This window comes from Alnus glutinosa, chromosome 4, assembly GCF_958979055.1.
Source record: "Alnus glutinosa chromosome 4, dhAlnGlut1.1, whole genome shotgun sequence".
In the NCBI taxonomy this organism is placed as follows: domain Eukaryota; kingdom Viridiplantae; phylum Streptophyta; class Magnoliopsida; order Fagales; family Betulaceae; genus Alnus; species Alnus glutinosa.
In genome coordinates, this window is record NC_084889.1 from 13,526,653 (window position 1) to 13,553,746 (window position 27,094).

The 27,094-nt window shown below is 36.4% G+C and overlaps 3 protein-coding genes and 1 pseudogene across 3 annotated transcripts; 2 read left to right on the forward strand and 2 right to left on the reverse strand.

Annotated features, from left to right (window-relative positions):
• Nucleotides 1-542: 542 nt before the first annotated feature.
• On the forward strand, nt 543-2,722 carry LOC133866139 (copper-transporting ATPase PAA2, chloroplastic-like). Its single transcript, XM_062302691.1, has 4 exons — nt 543-725; nt 1,026-1,157; nt 2,132-2,282; nt 2,502-2,722. Exons 1-4 carry the CDS (start codon nt 543-545, stop codon nt 2,588-2,590), a joined length of 555 nt encoding a protein of 184 aa, XP_062158675.1. The 3' UTR covers nt 2,591-2,722.
• A 2,888-nt stretch (nt 2,723-5,610) lies between these two features.
• Nucleotides 5,611-6,153, reverse strand: LOC133866140 (RING-H2 finger protein ATL79-like). Its single transcript, XM_062302692.1, has one exon. It carries the CDS (start codon nt 6,151-6,153, stop codon nt 5,611-5,613), a length of 543 nt encoding a protein of 180 aa, XP_062158676.1.
• A 399-nt stretch (nt 6,154-6,552) lies between these two features.
• Nucleotides 6,553-7,446, forward strand: LOC133866141 (probable proteasome inhibitor; annotated as a pseudogene).
• Nucleotides 7,447-11,992: 4,546 nt separating this feature from the next.
• Nucleotides 11,993-24,425, reverse strand: LOC133866142 (uncharacterized). Its single transcript, XM_062302693.1, has 4 exons — nt 24,256-24,425; nt 14,177-14,234; nt 12,616-12,799; nt 11,993-12,522 (listed from the first exon to the last, which is right to left on the reverse strand). Exons 1-4 carry the CDS (start codon nt 24,423-24,425, stop codon nt 11,993-11,995), a joined length of 942 nt encoding a protein of 313 aa, XP_062158677.1.
• Nucleotides 24,426-27,094: the final 2,669 nt, after the last annotated feature.

Consider the following 27,094-nt stretch of genomic DNA (forward strand, 5'->3'; position numbering starts at 1 on the left):
GTCTCCTTAACATGTAAATGTGGCCAGCTAACATGATCATAAGTCTTCTCTAAATCCAATTTATACAAAACTCCCGGCTCACCTGATTTCAGACAGCTATCTAGCAATAAGAATAAGTCTAGGATCTAACGACCTCTTAAAAAAGCATTCTGAGTATTTGAAATGATAATCTCCAAAACAGATTTCAATTTATTCGCCAAGTCTTTGCAATAATTTTGTAGATGCCACTCCCCAAACTAATAGGACGAAAGTTTTTGACCTCAACAACCCTCACTTTCTTAGGAATAAGAGTGATAAAAGTAGCATTAAAACTTTTCTCAAACTTACCCCGTTGATGAAACTCAAGAAAGACTTTAATGACATCTAATCCAATAACATCCCAACAAGATTGGAAGAACGCCATAAAGAAACCATACTGCCTCCTCACTAATAGATTGAATCCTAGTATTCTATTCTTTGTATGGTATTTGCTGAATTGATGCCTTGGACTTGCTATTGTTATCACGTGATTTCCTGCTTCATGTGCTTATATTGCTGCTTTGATGGGAAGGCTCCAGCAGAAGGGTATCAAAGCAGTTGTTGTATCAGGAGACAGGGAAGAGGCAGTTGCAACTATTGCGAAGACAGTTGGAATAGGAAGTGATTGTATCAATGCTTCCTTGACTCCACAGCAGAAATCTGAAGTTATATCAACTCTAAAATCTGCTGGGCATCATGTTGCTATGGTAACCATCTTCTAGCAGATCCCTTACTCTTGAATTTATATGAACATAGCCAATTTGCAATAGTCAAATAGGCCCTAGCATGCTAATGACTCTGATTTTTTCTATTAGATATTTACATTAAATTTTATGGATGCAAACAAAACAGCTCTGAGGTACCCTCAGTTGAGCATCCAACCTTTCTCATGACTATCAGACTAAGATTCGCATATACCTTACCTCTAAACAACCTACTACGGAGCCTTAAAAAGCTATTGCTTTTGGTAGAAATGATGTTGTTCTAATATGTCTTGTTTTATTAAGGTAGGTGATGGCATAAATGATGCACCCTGTCTGGCTCTTGCCGATGTTGGGATTGCTCTGCAGATTGAAGCACAAGAGAACGCCGCATCAGATGCAGCATCCATTGTACTTCTTGGAAACAAACTTTCACAAGTATGTTATTTCTCGTGTGACATATTTCGTCTTCTTGTTTTATGCAACTCATCATTCTTGGGATTTCTCTGTCCCGACAAAAAAGAAAAATGTTGTGGATCATCGCAGAGTCTAACTTGGCAATAATATGGGGTGATGGATATTTTGTTATACATAATATTAGATGATGTGTTCTCATGGTTTTTTGATAATGATTGTTCTTGAAGCTAAAAATATTAGATAACATTCTTTTTGATAGCTTTTATATTGAAGATATAATTCATTACAATATTTTCATTCTCTCCACAAGATGGTATACAAACCGCACTGTAAGCTCTTACTCTGTTCAGTAATGATCAAAGTAACCATTCAACCCAGAAAACTTTGGAAAAATTACAATATCTTTTAGATATGAACCTTTATTCATGACTCCTATTGGCATTCAGAGTTTCAGAGAGCATGTATGATATGTAGTTGCATGCCTGAAAGCTTAGGTTTGCAAAGTTGTTGCCATCTCAAGTTAGTCACTTGAGAGAAGCTCTTGGTGAGGCATAAGGTTACAATATGAGAGTTGAGGAACTAAACTATCCTTTCAGAAAGGATGAGGAACCTTCTATAAGTTGACAAATGAACAAAACCATTATAATAGTTATCCTTGGCTGAATGCTCCATTCACAAATTAGCCACTTTATATTCTCTTCTGTTGCAAAGGTTACTCATTTGCAAGTGAAAGGATAAAATTCTTAAAAGCTTATCATGTCTTGGTGGTAGATTGAAGCTTTTGAATTTGAAAGTACTGCTATCTAATGCATTGAAATTTCATCTTCTCTTTTTATGGTAATGGCGTTCTCATAAAATTGGGAAATTACAAAAGAAAAAGGAACAAAGAAACTAATGCAAGTTTTTTGAACTATTTATAGGTCACTTTTTATACAGTAAACAAAGCCTATATTAGGTTTTCCATGCTTCTATTTTCTGACTTCTTTTATTGGCAGGTTGTAGATGCGTTGGAACTTTCACGGGCAACAATGTCGAAAGTGTACCAAAATTTGTCATGGGCGATAGCATACAATGTGGTTGCCGTTCCCATAGCCGCTGGAGTACTCCTTCCCCAGTATGATTTTGCCATGACACCTTCACTATCAGGTCCGCAAAATTCGATTATTCAATCCATTTTCTTTTATTGGAATGGTGAAAAAACCATGTTCCATGCTCATCTTGTAGAATATATCCTTTGCCTGGATAAATTTGAGCACCACGTACTAGTTTACTACTACATGCGGCATACTTAATTTTATTTGTTTCCATGTGAATGAAACTATGAAAGAATCAGTCTCTTATCACTTCTGACGTTTGGTTCGACAGGTGGGCTGATGGCTCTGAGCTCGATATTTGTTGTCACTAACTCGTTGCTTCTACAGTTCCAAGGGCCTCAGAAAAGCAGAAAGACCTAGCTTTGAATCAGATGCCAGTTCCGGATTGAGTTTTTTTTATTTTCTTTTCTTTCCTAGTAAAGGATGAGTTTGCTTCTATGATTTAAAAATAATATTAATAATAATAAAATAAAAGGGATTTGAGTGTGTGCATATATATTGTCAAAATATATTAAAAAAAGAAAATCATACAATGGGATTTGCTTTTGCCCAACAAGCCAGCCATGAATGCCAGCTCAACTGTTTGCTTGGGCATGGCAGGGCTGGAAAAGCAGGCTGGATAATTCAGATTTCGAAGCAGCAGATCCACGGGCAATAGCCTGCATATGGAGTTGAATAGGTTCATTTATTTTCCTTACTGGTTTCTTGTGCCCTCTCAGTAGTCAATACTACCAATGAGATATGTTATTCCTACACCCACGCTACGTGGCTTTTTTCTTCTTTTTTCTTCATCTCTTTTCTTTTGGATCTGAAAATGGGTTGAAGGAGAAAGGAAATTTCACTTCCCCTCCATGGTAAATGTTCTCTCTCCGGCCAGCCAGCCGTCCTTCACCGGCGCTGTCTCCACCAGCCCGCATCTCTCCCGGTCGTACGTCCCTCTCCCGGCGTCCCCTGAAATAGATCCGGCCATCCCTCTCTCCCAACGTCTCTTAAATAGCCAGCTATTCCTCTCTCTCGGCGTCCCCTGAAACCCGCCAACGCCGTCCCTCTCTACCTATATCAGAAGGTACTATTTCCTGCCAAACTGTTTTTTTTTTTTTTTTTTTTTGTTTAAATATTTGTAAAAGATTAGCCACATAGAAAGAAACTAAGTTAACAAAATACAGCATACTATAAAACTTTATGCTTGAGTTATCATGATCTCCATCTATGTTGCGTCAACTATATTTGATCTTCTACAAACATATCACTCACCAATCGAAATCCACCATTTAAATTCCATTAAACAGAATCAATTCTATAAAGTTGAATCCTAAAAATTGTACTCAAAAGTAACTTAAAGAAGCCCAAATTTTTAATCAATAAACACAACCCAAACAGTAACTCACATTTTCAACTTAATCCAAAAATCCGAAAAACTTAAAAGCCAATGTGGAATCACATAGCCCTCTCCATTATATTTTCACATATTTTCAAATCTTTAAACAATCCCTCACATAAATGACATGCGTGCCACAAAATTTCCCAACTTTTGTATAGAGGCAAAGAAGAAACAAATACATTGTTACGTCATTTTCACCTAAATTTCACAAATTTTTAATACTCTAAATAATCATTCACAAAACTCACTACATAAACTAAATAGGCATCACCAAAACCCGAACTTTTCATAAACGTAGAGTAATGCATAAACATCAACAAACCCATCATTCTGACCCAACTGAAAACTAGAGAAAAAATAAATAAAAAATAAAAATTCCTAAACAACCATAATTCGACCAACACAAAGGACCTAAAATAAATCTCACCTTTCTCACCCATTTTCGACCAAATGCAAAACAAAACAGAGCATATCATTAAATGGGCCAAAATAATTCGACCAACATAGGTTTTTCAGTTTAACCTTTTACAACCGAAAAAAAAAAAAAATAACTAACAAAATGATAACTCAAGCATAAAGTTTTGTAGCAGCTGTAATTTGTATCTTTCTTTGCTTCTAATGTTTTACCAATATAAAAATAAATAAATAAACAAAAAATAAAAATATTGACAAAGTTTTGTAGTAAAAACTACCTGTTGATATCGGTGGAGAGGGTGGTGCCAGTGGGTTTCAAGGGACTCCGGGAGGGGAATGGTCGGCTATTTTCAGGAGACGCTGGGAGAGAGGGACGGATGACTGGGAGAGATTCGGGCCGGTGAAAAAGGATGGTCAGCTGGCCCGAGAGAGAGAGAGAGAGAGAGGGGGAGGGGAGAGAAAACATGTGCCGGTGAGGGTAGAAATGAAACATATCTCCTATAAATAAGTATAAAGGAAAGACTGGAACATCAGATATACTAGAGCTCCAACACATCAAATTATTTGTGCTTTCCTACTAATTTGAGGTTGGATTAGGTCTACCAATTCGTTTTATACGTAGCGGGTTCACGTCGAGTTGATTTACGGGTAAACTCAAATCAGGCTTATTTAGTTAAATCGGTTAATTTTTTTAATTTTTATGCGAACCATTTAAATTAGCGACTAACATGACACGACTCGCTATCTTGTTTAATAAATAGGTTGTATTGGATTAACTCGATACGACCTGACCTGCATAACCTATTTAATAAACAGGTCACATTGAAATGATCCAAACACTACACATTTCGACGTGTTATGTGAATTTAAATTAATAATAATTATTATTATTTATATAAATTTATGAATTTTGAAATAAATTTTGTATAAAAATGAATTTACATGAAATTTAGTCTTTTTAGGGTTTTTTTTTAATTGTAAAAATAAAAATAAAAAATAAAAATTCTAATTTAAATTTTACGAATTATGCGGGTTACACCCATAACTTAAGCAAATCGACCTGAATCGACATGTAAGAATAAATTTGGTGGGGAAAAAAAAAAAAAAAAATAGAGAGAGAGAGAGAGAGGAAAAAGTTATTAAACTCTGATTGCAGACAACATCTTATTAAACATAATTAAAATTCATTAAAAAAATATCCTTCCTTGCATAAGAACGTGGTTTCAGTGCCAAGTCCGGCACTTTTGTTTCCTACCGGAGCTTTTGGGACGACAATTATGGTTGAAGTTCTTACATAATTAAATTGTGGGTCATCTCTCATACAAATACTCCGTTCATTTAGGAAAAATAATAATAATTAAAAAAAAGAAGAAGAAGAAGAAGAAGAAGCCATCTCTTTCAAAGTTGTTCTATCAATGACTGACTGTGTAGTCTGTTCTGAATCTTCTGATACAAAGAAGATGACAGAGAAAAACACATAAAAGTTAGCAAAATCAATCTATCTTTCAAATTTGTTCTATCAATGATTCTGTTCTGATACATAGTTGATCACACGAAAAAGTTTACAAAAAATCAATCCATCTTTCTAAACACGATCATCTAGATCTACAGCAACAACGACCGATACATGTTTCCTATGAAGAGCCCATACTGTATCTTTTAGGGAATTACGGCAAAGTGGGCAAGTAAGCTTTTGGCGCAAAAGCCAAGCATTAATGCACAGCACATGGAACTGGTGGTTGCACTTTGGAAAGACTCGGCACCTTTCCCTGTCCTCGAATTCTTCCAAGCAAATCGCACACTCGCTGCCGCCGCCATTATTTGATGCTTTTTCATTGCCATTGCTGCTAATTTCTACCACAACAACCGGCATAAGTTGATCGATGTCGATGCTCTGTATTCTTCTTGGCGGCACTGCCACTGCCACTGCCACTGGCTCTGGCTCTGGCTCTGGCTCTGGCTCTGGCTCTGCAGGATGGAAGAATGCACTGAATATTGAGCATATGCAGCTGCAGCACTTGCCAAGAAGCCAGCAAAATATCCCTGCAACTGTCACAAAAATGAGTCCTGCCAGAAAAGTTTTTACGAAACCGTAAGGCATTATAGGAGGATAAGCCGGAGGATCCATCGAATGGTTCTTGGCTTTTTTTACTAGGATTACTTTTGTGGGTTCTCTTGTCTAAACTTCTTTCGGGAAGAGGGATATATATATAATAGAAGTTCAACTCTCTCTCCGAATTAATCTGGATTTCCTTGTCAGTCCAGGAATTTGAGCGAGAAGAGAACTCCTTGGCTCCCAGGTTACCAACTCAATTTAGAATAAAATAAAAAGATTATAATTTCACAGCATATTAATTAGCAATAGCCAATAGTCTTATTTGAATTGGAACGTGTTGTACAACTGGGGCTCTTTGTTTAACCGACTTTGCTTGCTATATAAGTTTCCTTTGACAAGCGCAAAACTCCACATGCACCTCCTCATCAGCGAAAAGAACAAAAGAAAAAACTCGAAACCTCGAATTCGATCATGGCGAACGAGAAGACGGGGATCATGGCGATCATCAGGGCAGCGAGGCCGTCCTTCCGCAACAACCACGACAAGATCGCCTTCGCGGTACATGCCTCCTTTCTTGCCTCGGGCTACATTCTCACAGCCACCGGACCCGCCGCCTTCTCCGAGACGGCCTTATCCTCTCCGTCCACCGATGAGGAGGTGGGCATGGACAAGTGGCAGGAGTTAGACGAGGAGTACGCGTTCGTTTACACGAACCCTTAGAAGGGTTCGAAGAAGGTGCTGGTGAAGTGCCTTGCGATGCACGATAAGTTAGTGGTCGATGCTCTCGCTGACGGGGCTGCCGAGCCGGCCCATGTACAAATTAGTGTTGGAGATTACGCTGTAGAAAACGGGGCCTGGGGCACCAATAATTGTTCGTCGCAGTTCAAGAATCTGGAGAAGCTGGTAAAGATTCTGGATGCTCAACTTGTGTCTAAATTGGACGGTTGTTCATCAAGTAATTCTTCAAGTTTGGAGACCAGGGAAGCATCAAGAAGTAACACAACCATTGACGCAATTGGAAACCCATTATATCTTCCTACTTGTCCCATATATTCTTGGGGGATGTCTCCTGTTGGCCTTGTGGTGGAATGTACCCCCCCCACCCCAACCAGGGCTGATTTTGGAATTGGAATTGATGGGATGAGCACGCTTCTAGGGCTTGGTGGATTTGGGGGAGATCCTGGTTTCCCTGGGAGAGGGACACATCCAGACCTGGAACAGTTTGGGAGCGGTTCGGAACTTTGTTTTCTATTTTATGTAAACTTGTGGAATTTCAGCCACCTGCTCCTTTTATCCAGAGCTATTTATTTAATTCTCCCTAATTTTGTTTGTTTTGTTGGGGCTTACAGCTTGATATTATCATAAAACTATATTTGCAATAAAAAAAAAAAATTAAAAAAAAAATATGATTTGTATGAAGGAGATGTGTGGTAGACATCATGTAGATGCAAGGTTTAGGGTTTACGATTTAGGTTTAGGCCGTTGGTAAAGATGCAAGTTTGTGTTCAATAGGTGTTAGGGTTGTCTGTGTAATAATGAACTTTACCAAAAGATGAAAAAAAAAAATCCAAAGAAAAAAAAAAACACAGGTAAAAATAAGTACTTCTTCTCAAAGGCAAAAAAACCTTTTCATAAATTCAACAACTAGTTCTAGAAGACTCAAATAATTTCTCTTAAGCTATATCACAAAATCCCACAACAAGAAATATGAAAGACAAAGACAACCTCAAAACAAGCACCAACCCCTAAAAAAAAATACAACTGGCCACCATTTTTTCTTAAAGACCTTGGTTCAAACAAGGATAAGGTTGGTTTGAGTGAGACATACAATCTAGGTTTGGTTCGAAGGGCCTTGAGGGCCATTCGAATGTGACTATCATAGTCTAACTCCTAACAGCTGCTCATAAAAACCCTCAAATACTACTATCTCAAACATATATATATATATATATAGTATGTTATAATATGTTGTAAACAAATTATAATGCACCATATGTGGTGAAGCCGAAATCAACACGACTACTTCCTTGTTGGCAGGAAACTTGCAAACACTAAGAAGAGTGGCTTAAATGCCTGTCAAGGCCAGTTAGTAAGAAATATCTTCGATGTCTAAGTCAGTAAGAAACTTGAAAAAATTATTCTTCCTTGAAGGGAAGAAGCTTTAGATTAGTGTGTGTTTTGAATTAATGAGTGAAGTGTTTACTTTTCCTTTTAAACCGTGTTCCCCCCTCAGCCGAAGGCAATGCCTTCCTAGTACAATTATGTCAGGTGTCGTCCTTCGGTTGGGTGGTGTGTAGTAAGTGATAGATCATCAGCTCTGACAAAGGGTGTCCCGGTAAACTTTGCTTTGTCACAAGTTAGGCGGCATTTAAGAAGAAACATTAGGTGCTACACGTTTTATGTGGTTACCAAAATGAGTTGGTGGGCTAGTTTGGGTTTGGGCTAATTATTGCTTGGAATGGGCTTCTTGGCTTAGTCCTAACAAGTGAAATACGATGTATTATTATTATTATTATTATTGTTAAATATATGTAAGTTTGAATATTAGCAAGGACTAAACTTGAGCTGTAATTTAAAACATTTTTCGTTTAACGGATGAATGGAGTTGTATGATATGAAATTTAAAACTCTTGGGGAGCCCATCACCCCTCTTTGTTTTGTATTTGAAGATAAAAATTATAACTTTAAAAAGGCTATGTCATAAAAACTGATAGAATTTATATGAAATTTAATGGAAAGATACATTGATTTTAGCTCTAAGATAAATTTGATACTCATGGATCGATTTGATTCAATAAAGATAAACACCATCAGGAGCACCCAGTGAACAGCCCTCTCAATTGGTATATTCTTGCTGATATTCCTTTTCTTTTATTTTTTTATAGGAAAATTACATTTAAGCCCCTCAAACTATCCGTTGTTTTGGAAGTAACCCCCAAACTACCAGCCGTCGCACTCGAGCCTCCCAAACTATCAAAAAGTGCCAAAAAGGCCCTACTTTTTGAAATATTCTCATCATACCCTTGCCACATATCATTTAATTAAATTTAAAATAATTTAAAAATCAAAGGAAAAACCTAAAAAATATATATATATATATATCGGGGGTGGCTAGCCACCCGCATTTAAAATCAAAACAGCTGGCCATTCCTCTCTCCCAGCGTCCCCTAAAACCCATTGGTGCCGTCCCGCTCCACCGGTATCAGAAGGTTGTTTTTACTGCAAAACTTTTTCATTATTTTTTTTTTTTTTTCATATTGTTAAAAGATTAGAAGCAAAGAAAGAAACTAACTTAACAAATTACAACAGACTACAAAACTTTATGCTTGAGTTATCATGCTCTCTATCTATGTTAGTTATTATTATTATTATTATTATTATTATTATTATTATTATTTTGTCTCAGGTTAAACTGAAAAACCTGTGTTGGTTGAATTACTTTGGCCCATTTAATGATATACTTTGTTTTGTTTTGCATTTGGTCGAAAATGGGTGAGAAATGTGAGAATTTTGGAAACCCAATTCATAATATCAAATATTTTTAGCCCATTTACGTAGTTCGGTCTATGACCTAATTGTATGAAAAAATGTCAAATCAAATCATAATTGAATGTATTCAATTCTAATTTGATTATAATTAATTATAATCAAATGTACAATCTCATATATTCTCCTATCGTATCCAATCGGACAGAAATTTTTCACAAACCGGTTTTAATAGCATATGAGAAGCACATGTTGTTTTAATAGCATATGTTTCTCACATGCTAATATGTCACTTTTATTAGTCATATTAATAAAGGGTGAAAATTCTAAATGAAACATCTTTAAACTTTTTTTTTTTAAAGAAATTTCTTGGAGATTTTTATTAAAATATAGAAAGAAGCATGTTGCTCAGCAAATACAATATTCAAAATAAATACAGAAAATCCACAATCCAAACTTGATCTAAAGACTGAAAATAAATATCTTTGCTAATTTATGTGCTACTTCATTAGCATTCCCTTTTATATGTCTCACGGACCAAGATTGGAAGCTATTCAGTAGAATTTTAGCATCATCAATCAAATGCTCATACCTACTTCAACAACACCATTATTTCTGCAATGCTAGAACTATTTCCAATCCATCCATCATAATATTTTGGAAACCCAAATCTCTACCAAATTTCACCACCTTCCAAGCTGCCACAGCCTCCGCCACAGACTGGTCAAATATCAGGGGCAGAGCCAGCATTTGGGATTTGGAGTTGCCAAATTGAAGAAACAAAATTAGGGGGGAAAAACTAAAAAAAATATAAAAAATTTAGGGAGTAAAATTTTAATTTTTTTTTTTTTGAAAGGGGGGTGGGGGGGAAGGTGGCTCCGCCCCTGTCCGATTTATATGGGTTTTGTGGAGTACATTGATGCCAACAATTTCTCTTCATGATCTCTGGCTATTATCCCTACTCTCATCTTCTTATTTTTGTCTATAGTAGCATCTCAATTTATCTTGATTTTTCCTACCAATGGTCTTTCACATCTCGTTATTATAAATGCTCGGTCGTTCTTTATGTTATTCCACAAGATTTGTTCAGCTTTTTGGAATTCCTCCACGGTTGATGAATCTGCTATGCTTCCCCCAATGAATGAGTTTGTTGTTTCTACAGGAAATGAGCAAGATCATAGTAAGAATGTGAAGTTTCATACGAAAGCTTCACAAAGGGTGTAAGATAGCACTCGAGATAAGCCCATTGTAGATGGCCATGGTTCCAGTTCTGATAATTATGATCCAAAATAAGAGCAAGATTCTAGTATTGTGATTGGTAGAAAGAGGAGACATATTAGGCTACCTTAGAGATATGGCTATACAGATTTGGTTGCATATGCACTTACGATGGCAGATGAAACTGGAGTTTAGGAGCCTTCACTTATCTAGAGCCTGTCACAAATAATGATTATGCACAATGAGTTGTCGCCATATCTCTTCATAAGAACGTTTGGTAGAAAAGGGTACTAGTCAAAGAGAGGGTGTAATGCCCCCAAAATCAAATAATTATATTTATTTAACCTTGAGTGTTACTCATAGTGCATTCAAAGTAATTAACTGATAATTAGTTGAATTCACTATGCCTAACAAATTATCAGAGTATACTACAGCTGAAAGTGTAAATAAATAATCTGAGACAACTAACATAATTTCATAAGCAATAACATGTATCATTAATATAAACTCAAAGCTTCTAAATAGACATTACTTTAATGTTAACAATAAACATCTATTTAATCAAACCTAACAATGCGAGCCATTCGCTCGGCATCTTCATTCCATCAAATTTCTCACTATACAACTTGGCAACCTGTTAATCTACAAAATACCGAGGTGTTTCACGTGGAAAAAAGTAACTATGTAAGTCCACGACTTACTAAGTAAATTATTATAAAACTTGTTTATGCAAAGAGTCTTAAGTAACCGTTTGTAACATTCAATTATCAAATATGGATTTTTCATAACATGGTATGTATTGTCTTCGTTATTATGTCATCTAAACAGTGTGGATTATTTTGAAGAGGGATGGTATAGTTAAGGTAACAAGCAACTTGTGTTTTGATGCAAGAAATCATGCAATACATATATAAGTATTAATAGTCATAACTTTCTTCCATATGGTCTACTCAGGCCCTTAACCCATTCTCGCTCTGGTTGGCATTGTCTCGTGGGACCTACAGTACAATATTGGTGTCTCGGATATTACTGCATGCCATCATATACTAGTATCCCAACCAAGTTCGGCCTCGGGTGACCCACAAGGACGGAGCTAAAAAATATTTTGAACAAGGGCCAAGGCATTTTTGATATATATATATTAAGCAAAAGAAATTATACAAAAATAAGTGTTTCATAATACATCAAATTTCAGTCAAAACACCTATCAAAATGGAACCCGTCGTTTTTTTGAATCTCGAAAATCATTTATGATTGAATCTATGTTAATTGTTGCAGCAACTTCTCTTTCCATGTACACCATTAAAGAATCCGTTAGAAACTCATCTTCAATTTTGTTGCGAAGCTTAGTTTTGACAATATCCATGGCTGAAAATGCTTGTTCTATAGTTGTGGTAGAAATTGGAAAAGTAAGCACAAGTACAATTACTCGAAAAACAAGTTGGTAGATAGTTGATTTTCCAGTACTAACCAACCATTGGCACAATTCATAAATATTTGACAGTGCTTGGAAACTCGAATGTAGAACTACATTATGTTTATAATGGTTAAGTTCTATTTCCAACTGTTCCTTTTCGAGATCAGTAAAGTCTTGCGGATAAAACTTGTTTCCCAACTGACAAATATCATCAATTATAAAAGATTCAAGTGCGGCTCGGGGATCAAGAGTCGAGCCAAAAATAAGCAAATCCACCGCATGCTCACTAAATCGGCGATTTAATTCTTGCAATTGAGAATCTATTAAGGCACAAACAATATCTACTCAATAATGTTGCTCAATTGTAAAGTCAGCTTATTGATAGCGAGCTCGACCTCGTCTCTCAACATTACGAGCATTCATATCTGAGACATCTATATTGCGTTTCTCGCAAAATGACTTCATATTGGTAAATAAATCATCCCATTTATCATCTTTATATTGTTGGATATATGCTTTAGTTGACGAAACAAGATGCATAGCACTTAAAATGTCTTGAGATTTTGATTGCAATTCTTGACATAGATGATCAGTGATCTGCATCGTTTTTTTTCATGAGATGCAAGATAAAGACAAATTCAAATGAAGTCATTACCTGATAAATTGAATCTGCTTTTGTTCGTTGGAAAGAAGTAGTTCCCACATCAATGATTTTAAGAATAACTTCACAGGTTGAACTAAAAATTTTGATAAAGCTAGAAAATAATCTCAAGTGATAACTCCAACAAGTATCTCCAGCCCGTTGTAAAGTGCTAATTTGATTAAGTCTCCTTCCACTCTCAATCTCATCAATTTCAATCAAGTAAGCAATTTCAGCAGTTTGGGAAATCCGCAATTCTTCAAATCGATTGCATGCGGCACAAACAATATTGACAATAGAATTCAAATTAGTGAAAAATTGATGAACAAGAATAAATTCTTTTGATGCCGCCACTAATGCCAATTTGCAAATGATGTGCGAAACAATGAATGTAGTAGGCATATGGACAATCATTTGAAACCAAAGCTTGCAACTCATTCCACCCACCTCGCATGTTACTTGCGTCATCATATCCTTGCCCTCGAATATTTTCAATGGCTAACTTATGTTGAGACAATACAAAATATATACCCTTTTGTAGGGTTAATGCCGCAGTATTAGGGACATGAACAAGCCCAAAAAAATGTTCCCGCACAAAACCATCTTTGTCGACAAATTTTAAAATTACAGCCATTTTCTACTTCATTGACTCATCACGAGCTTCATCAACAATTATGCAAAACTTTGCATTACCAATTTCTTTGCAAATTGCCTCCTTTACTTTGGTTGAAAAAATATGTAAAATTTATTTTTGTATCATTGGTGATGTGTAAGAGGCATTTTTTGGAGCTTTAGCTATCACTTCAGCAATCTATTCATTACATAAAACCATTGAATTCAATATTTCAAGAAATTTTCACGATTGTTTGAATCCACACTTCCATCTCGACGTCTAAAAGCAACACCTTGAAATGCAAGCACTCGATCAACATCAATTGAGGCTTTTAACTGGAGTCGATTGTTTGCAATTTGTTCAGAAGTGAAATTTTCAAACACATTTTGTATGTGTTAAGGATAGTTCTTCAAGTCTTCGTATGACCTCTCAACAATTCTGTAAATGGAATTAGGATATTTTCCTATATGATTGAAAAAAGCACAATTTTTTCCATCTCTAACTTTCTTCCAATTCTTGAATCTATCTATAATGAATACAAGTTGCGTAAGATGCCCAGATGACTTATTAAAGAGAAAGCATGGTAGACAAAATGCTGCATCTTTTTTGCGCGAATATTCAAGCCATGAAGGAAATAGATTGAACCGCGAAGGTTGAAAACTATGAAGATGATTTGGATCTCCGAATTTTGGATACTCTGTGAGGATAAATTGGTACAGACCAGCTTTAATGTAAGCTCGTCGAATTTCATCCCGTTGATTAACATTATACTCCCATATCTGACAACGCAATTCAAGATCAAACTCTAATGAACTAATATCCAATTCATTTTCATCAACCCTTCGAGATTTTTTAGAAGAATTTTCAGAAACTACAATATCAGAAGTTGGCGATGATGCATCACCATCATTGGCATTTGAACTTTGTGCATTTTTTCTTTTGAAAAGTCAAGTATTGTATTTGGCTTTCCTATCATCTACAAATAAATTTACATGGTTATATTGGAATCTTTAAAAGTAAAATATATATATATATATATTTGTAAGTTAGCAATTAACAAATTCACATAAAGAACAATAGAATATAATAGCTTTCACGTGTCAAATTCCCAAATGAATTGTTTAGACTTATAAACTATAGTAACTAATATTCTCAATATTTAATAACCATAATATCCAAATTACAATACTACTTATATTAGGAATTGAGCTTAGAAAACTAACCTCAAAAAATGCGACTTGCGTTGAATGGTTTTGCACAATTGTACCGCTTCTGTGTTACGAATTAATTGTTGTTCTGTGTCATAAAAATCAAATTAAATCAAGAATTTTCAAAATCAAAATTTTATAATACTGTAAAGTACTAAAAATAAAATAATAATAATAATAAAATCGTCAACAAAGCATTCAATAATCACTTAACAAACCATTTACCCTTACCCATTTTTTCTTTTTTAATTAACCCATTAACTCTATTTGGACTATATTTCCAACCCCCAACTTCAAAGCCATTATTCACGAATATCAAGATTCAAAGATACAAAACTCACCCACAAATCACAATATGACAAATTGACAATAATTCCACTTTTACACCTTTTTTATTTAAAGGTTAAAACCTTTTCAAATTTCAAATACCACTTTAAACATTATTATAATTTATCAACAATACAAATTAGTCACACAAATGAAACAAAATTTGTCTTCACTTTTTCTTCATACTTCACTTCTCAGTTCTCACTGTTCACGAAATTTGTGCAGAATTTGAGTCTTTTACTAGACTCTTCTCCTTCGGTCAGTGTAAATTTTTTTAAAATATTTTCTATAATCTATTTTACTCTCTTACTCTTCTATAGACAACTAGACACTTCTAACTTCCCTAGCCTCTTCTCCTATTTTCTTTTGAATTGATTTCTCTAGACTTTTCTCCATTTTTCTCAAGATTTATTTTATCCTATTTTCTTTGTACTTTTCTAGACTCTCCTATCTCTTCTTCCAAACAGTGAGACGGAGACATGAGTCTAGCGTCTTCTAAAACTAAAAGTCAATCATCCTTTTCACTTCTTCTTTAAACTTTACTTCATGTTTTCAATTTAATTTCCCCTTAAGGCTGTAAGTCACGTTTTCAGTTATCTTCTTCACTTCTTCACCATATAACCGGAAATAAATAACAAAATATTAGGGGTTTTGAGAATTTATTGAAGGATGAAGCGGAAGCAATGGCTGACTGCCGGTGGGATCAGAGACGACGAGGTTTAAAAAAGCTTTTTCTAAGTTTAATTGGGTATGGTGATTTTTTTTTTTTTGTAACTTTGTTCTTTTTTTCTTTTCTTTTTTTGGTTTATTTGGTTAAGGCAAAAAAATTTATTGGGTAAGAGCCAACATAATTTTTTGAGAAAGGCCCCCCACCCCCCTCATCTGTCTCTGGTGACCCACTCTACAATCAAAGTAGCAATGGTGACCCATTCGTACATGGCACGCCCATAATGGTGACCCACTCAAATGTTCTAGTGGGATGTTGATCGCTCAGTTAAGGAAGGTCTCAGATGTTCTAGTTGGATGTAGAACGTTCGAAAATGAAGAAAATGCAAAGCGCCAGGCTTTAAAGAAAGTCATTTTATGGCATTTTGTTGGAAACCATTATATGTGGCCTTCAATGCGGATCTTTGATTTATAAATCGTGATTTTTTGTTTAACTTAAATATATTTATTTTCGAGGTATTATAGAGGGTGTAGAATTTAATAAAGTTTTCTCTCTTGCTGTGAAACATAGCTCTATTCGCATGTTGCTTGCCATGGTTACTCTATTTGATTTGGAGCTTGAGAAACTTGATGTGTAAACGAATTTTCTAGTGAGTTCGAAGCAGCCATCTATATGCATCAATCAGAGGGGTTCATTATTAAAGGAAAATAAGATCATGTTTTAGGTTGACGAGATCATTATATGGTTTGAAACAATTTTCGAGACAATGGTATAAGTGCGTTGACAGCTTTGTGGTCAAACATGGTTATTCTAGAAGCAATTATGATAACAATGTCTACTATAGGAAATTGTCAGATGATTCGTTTATTTATTTGTTGCTATATGTGGATGACATAGTTATTGCTGCTACCAACATGTTAGAGATTAAGAGATTGAAACCTCAGTTGGGTGCTGAGTTTTAAATGAAGGATTTAGGTGATGCAAAGAAAATCCTAGGGATGGAAAAATTCATAGGGATAGAAAAGCGAGATAGTTGTACTTGTCATGAAAATAAATAAATAAAAAGTACATTGAGAAAGTACTGAAATACTTTGGTATGCATAATAAGCGCCAAATGTTGCACATTCAAGCCTCTTAACTTGCATATGTCAATTCATTAGCATAGTTATTTGTTTGATTTTGTGTTGTTTTATTGTTTTTACATGCAATTAATTCCATTGATTTTGAACTTAAATCACACTTTGAGAAGACCTAGAAGATATGGTTAAGCTTAACCAATCATAATAGAAGACCTATATGATGTGGTTAAGTTTAATCAAATCAAGGAAATGATTAAATCGGAATTTCTCCAATTGGAGTCAAAATCGAATTGGATTCAAATTTGGATTCTGCACACGTCTCAGTGTTTTGATCATAACTTTCTGATCAAGTCTTGTATTGCAATAAAATTGGTGGCGTTGGAAAGTTAATAAAAAAAATGAAACAAATATGTCTGAAATAGGTTTTTCCTAATTCGGACGATTTCTATGCCAAAATTGTCTCGCAATAAAAGACCGCAAATCTGGACGAATTGGAAATCATTTTCCTACTTGGATTGAATTTTTGATCTCATACTTAGACTAAGAGACTAAGTTCCTATTTTTCTTTGATTCCTAGGGCTTTTAAGCTTCTCCTACTCTCTATAAATAAACTCATATTCTTTATCTCATCACTACTCTCTTTACATTTATGTCTTTTACTTTTATGTATTTATTTTTATTTTTAGTTTTTCTTACTAACACTTCTCCTTTTGATTTTCATGATACTTATTTTACATCACGTAGTTGGAGTAGTGCTTTCTTTTTCAGGGTAGGCATTCTTGCATTGAAGTTTGGGGGAGTACAACCAGCCCCAATTTTTCCTTTCCACCCGGTATTGTATATCTATTTATACATTGGGGACAATGTATCGTTTAAGTTTGGGGGGTAAGAAAAACATTTTGATGTCCTGTTGTACACATTGTAACTACCTGATCATGTTATCTCTAAGAATTTGGTTGAACTTTAATTCTGATTTGTATTTTATTTGTGAGCTTAACATGATGAACACTGATCACTTGACTAGGGAATTAAGAAGTTTTGTTATTTTTTTTTTTGGCAGCATGAGATATTACCTGTTTCAATTTGATTCTTACAAACACACTAGCACGTAGTCTATGGGGTATGAAATGTGGTCGTTTTGTGTACAAAAATATCATTGATAAAATTACCACTCACAATAGTACGAATCCTTGTAAGATAGGGCTATATTGAGAGTGTCGAACCTCAAGGATTGCGTAGGTGTTGTTATCAAGCTTTTCGAGATTAAATATAACTTAATTTAAAATATGTTTGATTTTTGTTTTTAAAAAATAAATACATAAAAATAAAAGACATAAATGTAAAGAGAGTAGTGATGAGAGGAAGAATATGGGTCTATTTATAGAGACTAAGAGAGGCCTAAAAGCCCTAGGAATCCAAGAAAAATCGGAATTTAGTCTCTTAGTCCAAGTAGGAGATTGAAAATTCAATTCAAGTAAGAAGAGGATTCCAAATTTGTCCAAATTTGCGATCTTTTATTGCAAGGCGATTTTGACATAGAAAATGTCCGAATTAAAAAAAAAACCTATTTCAGACATATTTGTTTCATTTTTTATTAGCTTTCCAACGCCATCAATTTCATTGCAATCCGAAACTCTTTTTAAAATATAGTACTCATTCTCATTTCAAACTTGAAACCAACTAAGCAAAATAGCTCTAAATAACCAGAAAAAAACCCTCTAATGAAACTAAAGATCTAAGAAATATCCGGAACATTCTCCCCTACCAGATTACTCCAGCTAATGCAAAACACCTTGGTCTCCCTATCCTATATGGCAAATCCAAAGCCGCAGTTATCTTAGATATCTTAGACAAGGTTAATGGAAAAATCGAAGGTTGGAGATCCAAAACTTTGTCTCAAGCAGGTAAAACTACACTAATAAAATCAATGGTCTCTGCTATACCTTCCTATGCCATGAGCTCTTTTCTATTCCCAGATGGTCTTTGAAAACAATTGGATAGGGCTTTTAAAAATTTATGGAGGGGTTTCCCCAAGGATAAAACCCGCAACCTTTCACTCAAATCTTGGAATTCCTTATGTTTGCCAAAAGTCCAGGGTGGCCTTGGATTCAGACTCATGAAAGATGTGAACTTATCTTTGATATCAAAACTGGGATGGAAATTGCTATCCAGTCATAATAGCCTATGGGTTCCTCTTTTTCAGCAAGAGTACATCAGATATGGTAACTTCTTATCCTCTTCTCTCACATCTGGCTCCTAGATTTGGAATAACATCAAGGCAACTCTCCCTATCATATCTGTTGGAGCTTGTTTTATTCTTCATAATAACTCAAGCCTTCATATACGGTCCTCACCGTGGATTCCTAATGCCCCATCCTTTACACCAATACCTAGATTGCCTTAAATCCCCTCCAACCACCCCCTGGCCATTTCTGATTTAATTCACTCCCCTACCATGTCCTAGAAGCAAAATGTCTTGCATATCTTATTAGATCCCACCACCATCTCTGCAATTTTAAAAATCAATATTCGTCCACACTCTAATTCCCTTCTCTGGACCCCATCCACCACCGGTGTTTTTTCACCCAAATCTGCCCATCACCTTATTAGCTCCTTCTCCCGTTCCACACCTTCACCTCTCCCCAAATCTTGTTGGAATGCACTATGGAAGCTCAAGCTGAACCATCGTTTTAAACTTTTTCTTTGAAAAATGGTATAGAATATTATTCCCACCAAATTTTGAATTTCCCAATCCATACCTTCTTCCCTATCAGACCCAAGTTGCTCTCTTTGCTCTTATCCCACAGACTCTCTTTCTTATCTCTTTTTCACTTGTCCCATTGCACGTGTGGTTTGCCGCCAATCTTTTTGACCTTTGGATACTATTGCATTAAATGTTATTAACATAACAGATTGACTCCTTATCATTCTCCATCCACACCACATGCTTGGCGTCCCTCCAACAAAGACTCATAGGTTCCAAATTTTTGCTGCCATTTGCATGTGACTACCCTTGGTTTACTAGGAATAAAGCTCATCATGATGGCATTATTCCGAATGCTCTTATCATATCATCTACAATCATCAAGACTACTCTGGAGCACTACTTTGCATGGATAACTAAATATATGATAAAACTCATGAAGTCTGTAAGAGTCCGTCTCCTCCCTATTTCAAGATAAACTATGATACTACAATCAGAGCCACCTTTTCTCTTAAAGCTGCAGTCTGCAGAGACTTTACTGGTTCTATAATCAAATGTATCTCATTTATTAGCTCACACTGCTCTGCTCTTTATAGTGAGGCTATTGTTGCTCTTCTGGCTGCTCAATTGGTAACTTCGTTAAGGTTATCTTATTTTACCTTAGAAGGTGATTCTCTCAATGTCACTTTGGCGCTTCAACATCCAACAACTACTACTAATTGGAGAATTGCTTTTACCATCTCCAACATTCTCTCCATCATCCCACCAACAGCTAGTTGGAAAGTTAGTCATGTTAACTGAAGTGTAGACTTCTCTACCCACTATGTAGCAAATTGGGCCGCAACTAGAATTCATTCTAACAAATTTGTCATTTTTATTTCTTTGATAGTATTTGACAAAAAATTCAAACAAATGAATAAGTGAAATGGACTAAAAGCTTAAAATCCTACATTATAAATTTTGAAAGTTTAAAAAAGACATTGGAAACAGCATAGTATTTTGTTCTTTTTAGTAAGTAGTAATAAAATTTAAGAAAAATGTAAAATTGGTTCATGTGGTTAGTCTAATTTACAAATCGTTCATTGAGGTATAAAAAATGGTTTATTGTAATGGAAACGAGTCGATTTTCTATTAGGTATAGCGTGGCAAACTAACGGAATTTGTTAACTTGGTAGGCGAAAAACAGGTTCAAGGAGTGATTCGTAATTGTAGTTTACCACAAGAACCCTTCATGAACTTTTTGTATCACAGTGAGTGATTTGTAATTTAAGCTAACCCTATGAATCAATTGTGCAATTATCCCTATCATTTTTGCCTACCACAGGAACCTCTGAACTATTTTTGATACCACATGGAGCGATTTGTAAATTAGACAATTTTCTTCCACAACTTAACAAAATCTGTTTGGTTGCTACGTCAGACCCAATTAAAATATGACATGTGTCACTCTTTAATAAAAAAATAAATATATTAAATATATAAAAATATAAAACTAATATATATATATATAAAGATAAAAATTAAAATTAAAAATTAAAAAAAAAAAAAATGTAAAGGGTGACCGTTCGGGTCACACCCCGCCACCTCTGAGCGGCCCGCGATCCACACTGCCACCTCTTCGGTAATAAATTTTTTTTAAGGACATTGGAAATAGCGTAGTTTTTATTTTTTAGTAAATGATTTTTTCAATCATGGAATAAATAAACAATAAAGAGAGGAGAGAGAACAAAAAATGTAAATGATTCTCTTTTACTTGGCATCTTTTACCAGAAACTGGCAGTACAGAAAAATGCTTGATTGGAATTATTTGTTGTGAGATCCTACAAACAGTAAAGCTGCCTTAAATTCGATGTTTTTTAACCACATATTAAGATTAAGGTGTCCACATGGCTAATTATAATTTATATTCTCAAAGTCGTAAATCAAAACTCAAAGCTACGTCGTTTTATTGTAATTTCATTGATTACATGCATAGATTATAATCTTAGACACAAGTAACTTTTTGGTCATCTACGTATTAATTACTTTGCTAATAACCCCCCCCCCCAACCAAGTCCTTTTCCTGGGGACCTAGCTAGAAGAGCTCCCCCCCCCCCATCAACCAAGTCCTTTTCCTGGGGACCTAGCTAGAAGAGCCCCCCCCCCCCCCCCCCCCTCTCCCACCATGTGGAGTACATGAATTGCCCAAAGCTTTATCTACTCATTCTCAGTTTTTGAAACAAAAGCATCGAGGATCAATAGGGTAGATCTACGGTAATTATTGTCTGAATTATTACTTTATTAGCAATTTAAATAAGTAATGTAAGAGATATTATACACGACCTAAAAATCTAAGAACGTGACTAAACAACTACAAATTGATTTATATAAGTGAGTTTTAAATGGAATATCTCGCACTATCAATAAATAATTGATATAAATTCCTGTTCGTGTCAACGAAACTTTGGCTACTCATTCTCAGTTTGTCACACATGTTCACATTGTGAAACAAAAGCATCAAGGCTCGGCGGAATTAGAATCTACGATAATTATCTGTTGAAATTATTAATAATTTAAATAAGTAATATAAATGATTTCATATAAAACTCATATGATAGAGTAAGTTACGGGACAGCTTCTCTGAGCATGCATTAATCCCCGAAACATTACACATATTATTAAAGTTAGTTATCAAAAGCTGCCAAAAAAATAAAAAAATAAAAAATGGATAAAGACAGTTATCAGAAAAGAAAAGAAAATAAGTAAAAGAACAAAAAATGGGTGAAAACGACATTCGACAGCGACGTTGACGGCGTCCGAGTCCGTCAGCTTGTGTCGTCGGTCTTTAGGCCATGCGGGGCCCACGTGAATAATCAGGGCCTGTCTGAGGGCTCAGAGAGCCCTGGGAGGAGACACGGCAAATGACCTTCCCGAGGTGAAAAAAAAAAAAAAAAGAAAGAAAATTACTCAAAGGGAGCTATTATTATTATTATTTTTTTTTTTTTTTTAATTTTGATGGGACTTTAATCATAGCGTACGAAGAGGCTTGTAGACCCTACTTTTGCAGATCTTTTGGCCGTCGCTTTCTTTTAACCCTTTACCTTCTCTAATGAACTAACGGAATCGCCGTTGTCCCTTGTCAAGGATTTCCCTTGATTTTTTTTTTTTTTTTTTTTTTTTCATTCACCATATCCTTTTTTCTCCTTCTTGATATTGTCAATTTTTCATACGTTGGTCCTGTATTTTAAGGACTTTGTTTATTTTATTTTTTTCAAAATAAAAATATTAACACACAATTTATTAAAATTAAAAATTAATAATAATTTTTATCTTTATGCTACGACAAAATAACTTTTAGAATAAAATACAAAAACACTCTTGAAACACTTTAATCAGCAGAACTAAGTGTATTTTGAGGGATTTTTTTTTTTTTTTAATTTGAAAAAATGTTCTCATGTGATATAAATGTAAAATCTATTTTATATTTTTAGAAGTATTTTGTATTTGAGTTCTAAATACTTTTATTGTAGGGTTAAATACATTTTTACTCTTTATGGTATAAAGACTTTATTGTTTGCCCCTATACTTCATTTCGTATCACAAATGATACCTTACTATGGCTAAAGACGGAGATGGCATTTTCATCCAAAAATTGACGAAAGTCTACATCAATACTCTTAAACAATTGACATGTCTTATGCCCTTTTAAAAATAAAACAATTAAAAATTTATATATATATATATATATATATATATATATATATATATATATATATATATATATATATATTGCCTTTTGGGGGTAGACCACCCCCAAAGTCCATGAGGGTGGTTGGCCAGCGCAGATCGACCATTTGATGGTTTAGACAACACATCTGCTGTAAAAATATTGAAGGGTGCATATTGTTTTGAGTTAACTCATCGTTTTACTAAACTTAAGACTTACAAAGTATAAGCCTAGACTTGACGCCGTTTAAGTCTATTTCAAGTTTCAACCCCTATCGGCTGCCGCCTTCACACAGATCATGGCCCATCTCTTTGCAAGAGTCATCTTGGGCGAATGAGGCAATTGGGGAGGACAATGGAGGGGTCGCACTCAAAGCTCAACAAAGTACAAAACCCACCCTCCAAGAAATGGCTATCCGAAGCTTATCCTCCCTCTTGTTCATGAACTCATGCTTAATAGAGTTATTGTAGATCAGTGGTATCTCCAAAATGGATTTTGGGGTAGTGGCTTGGTTTGGTGGATATGTTCTAAAGGGGGAGGAGGAGCTTCTTCAAAGGTCGACTCAAACCTTGAAACCAAAGTCAAAGGGTCTTGGATCTGGGTTGGTCAAGCAAAAGAAGTTTGAGACTGCTAAAGATGTCTCGAAGAGTTCAAAAATGACCAAAGTAGTAAAAGTCTTTCGGCCTACAAGACGATGTTGTTGCACCATGGCACTCTGTTACATCAGGGCTCAAACCTACGACCCCTTGTTCTTCCTCAAATTAACTTGGCTCCAAAAACTTTGCGATGGTGTCCAACACTGAGCTGTTGGCGTGAGTTGTCATGGAAAGATCTTTACATATAAGGATCGATACTTTACATATAAGGATTGATCCCTGCAATCCTTTATTCTTTCCATGTATTTTTTATTCTTTCCATGTTTGTAGTATAGCTTAATATAGGAAGCTGTTAGGTTATATATACATGTCTCAAGTTGTATCGAATGAATATATAAGAAATAGTAAGTTTCTACCCTATGAATTCTAACATGGTATCAGAGTATGTTCTGATCCAACCCAAATCCCAATCCATGAGCCTGCCACCGCCCACTTCTTCTCTATAACCATTACCCTAATTCCTCTATTTCTGGCCTACCCGAAATAATGAGCACCTCCAACCAAACCAATGAACCTTCAACAACATCAATCCTCACTAAACTCGCCACTCGAATGAACGAAGCTTTGACCAAAGCTTCAACCCCAACCCAAATGACCGACAATACAGCAACTCCTATCGGCATCAAGTTGGACGGCTCCAACTATGCTCTATGGTCCCAGGTGGTCGAGATGTATATCTCGGGTAAGGACAAACTGGGCTACATCAATGGCGACATCCATCAACCTCCACAAACGGACCCATCCTTTCGAAAAATGGCGCACAGACAATGCCATTGTCAAGGGCTGGCTTATAAACTCAATGGATCCATTACTGATCGGGAATTTCATCAGGTTTCCAATGGCAAAATTGGTGTGGGACTCCATTGCGACAACATACTTTGATGGTAGTGATACCTATCAAGTATATGACCTTCGGAGACGTGTGACCCGTTTGAAGCAAGCATGTGGCTCACTAGAAAAATACTTTACCGATCTACAAGGCCTATGGCGTGAAATCAATTTCTGCCGCCCAAACCCGATGGAGTGTGTGGTTGATATTCAGCACTACAATACCATGATTCAGGAAGACCGGGTGTATATTTTTTCGGATGGCTTGGATGATCGGCTGGACAACATTCGCGGAAATATTCTGCAGATGAAGCCGTTTCCAACCGTTGAGCAGGCGAATGCACATGTCCGCCGGGAAGCTGTCCGACAGGCAGTGATGATATCTGGTGACTCCATCGACAACCCAGGAGAAGTCCTCGCTTCAAAAAGCTTCAGACCCAGACATCCCTCTTCAACCAAGACACTGTCTCTCGGCAATGGGAAACCCGGCCCTGTGTCCCGACCATGTTTTTCCTCTGATGGGCTCAAGTGCTCACACTGCGGCAATCTGAAGCATACATGAGACACGTGCTTTAAACTCCACAGGTATCCCGACTGGTGGAATGAACTCCGGGCTCGGAAACGTCGTGATACTCCGGGATCCATTGGTGGGAATGACCAGGCAGCGGTAGCTACTGCAGACACACCGCATCTCTCCCTCTCTTCCCTTGCCGAGACCTCCAAAGAAGCTACACCACCCACGGATTCAAGTAATCTTGGCACTGCTCTATGTAGCTCCTCTCAAGGTGAGAACAGGAGCTCATGGGTGGTTGACTCAGAGGCATCCGACCATATGACTTTTGATGGCACAGATTTTGCTCAATTATCCCAACCCCAGCGAACGTGTGTTGCAAATGCAAATGATGTTCTTTCCCCTGTTGCAGGGGCGGGCACAATCAACCTTTCCCCTACTTTATCATTAACCCACTGCTTGCTTGTTCCCTCTCTATCACACAAGTTATTATCTGTGGGCCAGGTTACTGCGGCTTTGAATTGTGTTGTACTCATGTGTTCTACCTTTTGTTTACTACATAATATTCTTACCAAGGAGATAATTGGGCGTGGTACTAAGCGGGGAGGGGGGGGCTCTACTACTTGGATGACTTCAGCATGGGCCAGGCATACCACGTGCATCATCCAGTTGACAATAAAGAAAGGCAGATTTGGATGTGGCATCGTCGGTTAAGGCACCCATCCTTTGGTTATATGAAGTATTTGTTTTCCAGTTTATTTACCAATAAGTCAATGATTGACCTCACATGTGACACAAGATTTCTTGCTAAGAGCCATCGAACTACTTACCCTTTGAGTATGAATAAAAGTCATGTTCCGTTTGCTTTGATTCAATTTGATGTTTGGGGTCCTTCCCCGGTTTCTACAGTTTCTGGTATTCAGTGGTGAAAATAATTTATTGATTTCTAAAACAAACCAAGTGTGTGTTTGTGTGCAAACAAATATCTTAAATGCGGAATTTAAATAAGACAAGATATTTGTTACGAAGTGGAAACTCTATGAAGAAAAAAAACCACTTCGGGGCAGCCAAACCCAGGAAATCCACTATCCAAAAACAAAGCTAGTTACAAGACACTCGTACTCACATAACCCTATGCAGTAGTCATACCTTTACCTCTGACGTGTAGCCTAACACGAATGCTTCCCAACCAGATCTTCCACCTGAAGGGGGTTTTGATGGATTCCTTTACCTTAGGGCTGACCCCTAAGATAAACTTCACACAAACAACGAGCACACACCGGCAACGGCTTGAGAGCTAGCAGTTCTTCGATTCTCCCTAAACACCCTCTCAAAGCACTATGGAATTAACCACCGAATTCTGTTCAAAACACAGACCTAGAGCCCCTTATTTATAGGCTTCAAGAGACCTTGAAAACTGCTGAAAATCAGACTCTGTCTGTCGACCGTCCGGACGGAAGTTTGCCCCGTCCGAACGGGTTTATGCAATATCCTTCAGAAACAGCGCATATCTTATCCTTGTTAGGTGTGCGTCCAGACGGCTTGACCGAGTGTCCGGACGGTCTTCACTGAAATCCTTTCCGCGTTTGAACAGAATTATGGAGTTATCTGAATTACTGTATATCGTCCGGACGTGTTGCCGAGTCGTCCAGACGGCTTGCAGATAATGAACATCGTCCGGACGTGATGCCGAGTCATCCAGACGGGGATACTGAAACTTCCCAATCAGTGTCGATTTCTGAGAACAGACTTCTTGAAGAATACTGATTGACCGAGCATCCGGACGGTGTGGCTCTAACGTCCGGACGTCGTCAATGTTTATCTGTAGGACACTGCGGGGTGTCCGGACGGAAAGTTCTCGTCGTCCGAACGGATGTTTCTACCTGATGAGCGTCCCGATGGGAATACCATATCGTCCGGACGGTTTCTTGGGATCCGACTTCTCTGAGTTGG

What these genes read in the sequence shown, in the direction of transcription:
- LOC133866139 (XM_062302691.1), top strand. Translation starts at nt 543, where the DNA reads ATGGGAAGGCTCCAGCAGAAGGGTATCAAAGCAGTTGTTGTATCAGGA. An exon ending in CTGGGCATCATGTTGCTATG is followed by an intron (nt 726 to 1,025) that starts GTAACCATCTTC and finishes TGTTTTATTAAG; the next exon opens with GTAGGTGATGGCATAAATGA. An exon ending in CATGACACCTTCACTATCAG is followed by an intron (nt 2,283 to 2,501) that starts GTCCGCAAAATT and finishes TTGGTTCGACAG; the next exon opens with GTGGGCTGATGGCTCTGAGC.
- LOC133866140 (XM_062302692.1), bottom strand. Translation starts at nt 6,153, where the DNA reads ATGGATCCTCCGGCTTATCCTCCTATAATGCCTTACGGTTTCGTAAAA.
- LOC133866142 (XM_062302693.1), bottom strand. Translation starts at nt 24,425, where the DNA reads ATGCCGATAGGAGTTGCTGTATTGTCGGTCATTTGGGTTGGGGTTGAA. An exon ending in CCAGAAATAGAGGAATTAGG is followed by an intron (nt 14,235 to 24,255) that starts GTAATGGTTATA and finishes TTGCGTTGTCAG; the next exon opens with ATATGGGAGTATAATGTTAA. An exon ending in ACGAGCTTACATTAAAGCTG is followed by an intron (nt 12,800 to 14,176) that starts GTCTGTACCAAT and finishes AAAACGATGCAG; the next exon opens with ATCACTGATCATCTATGTCA.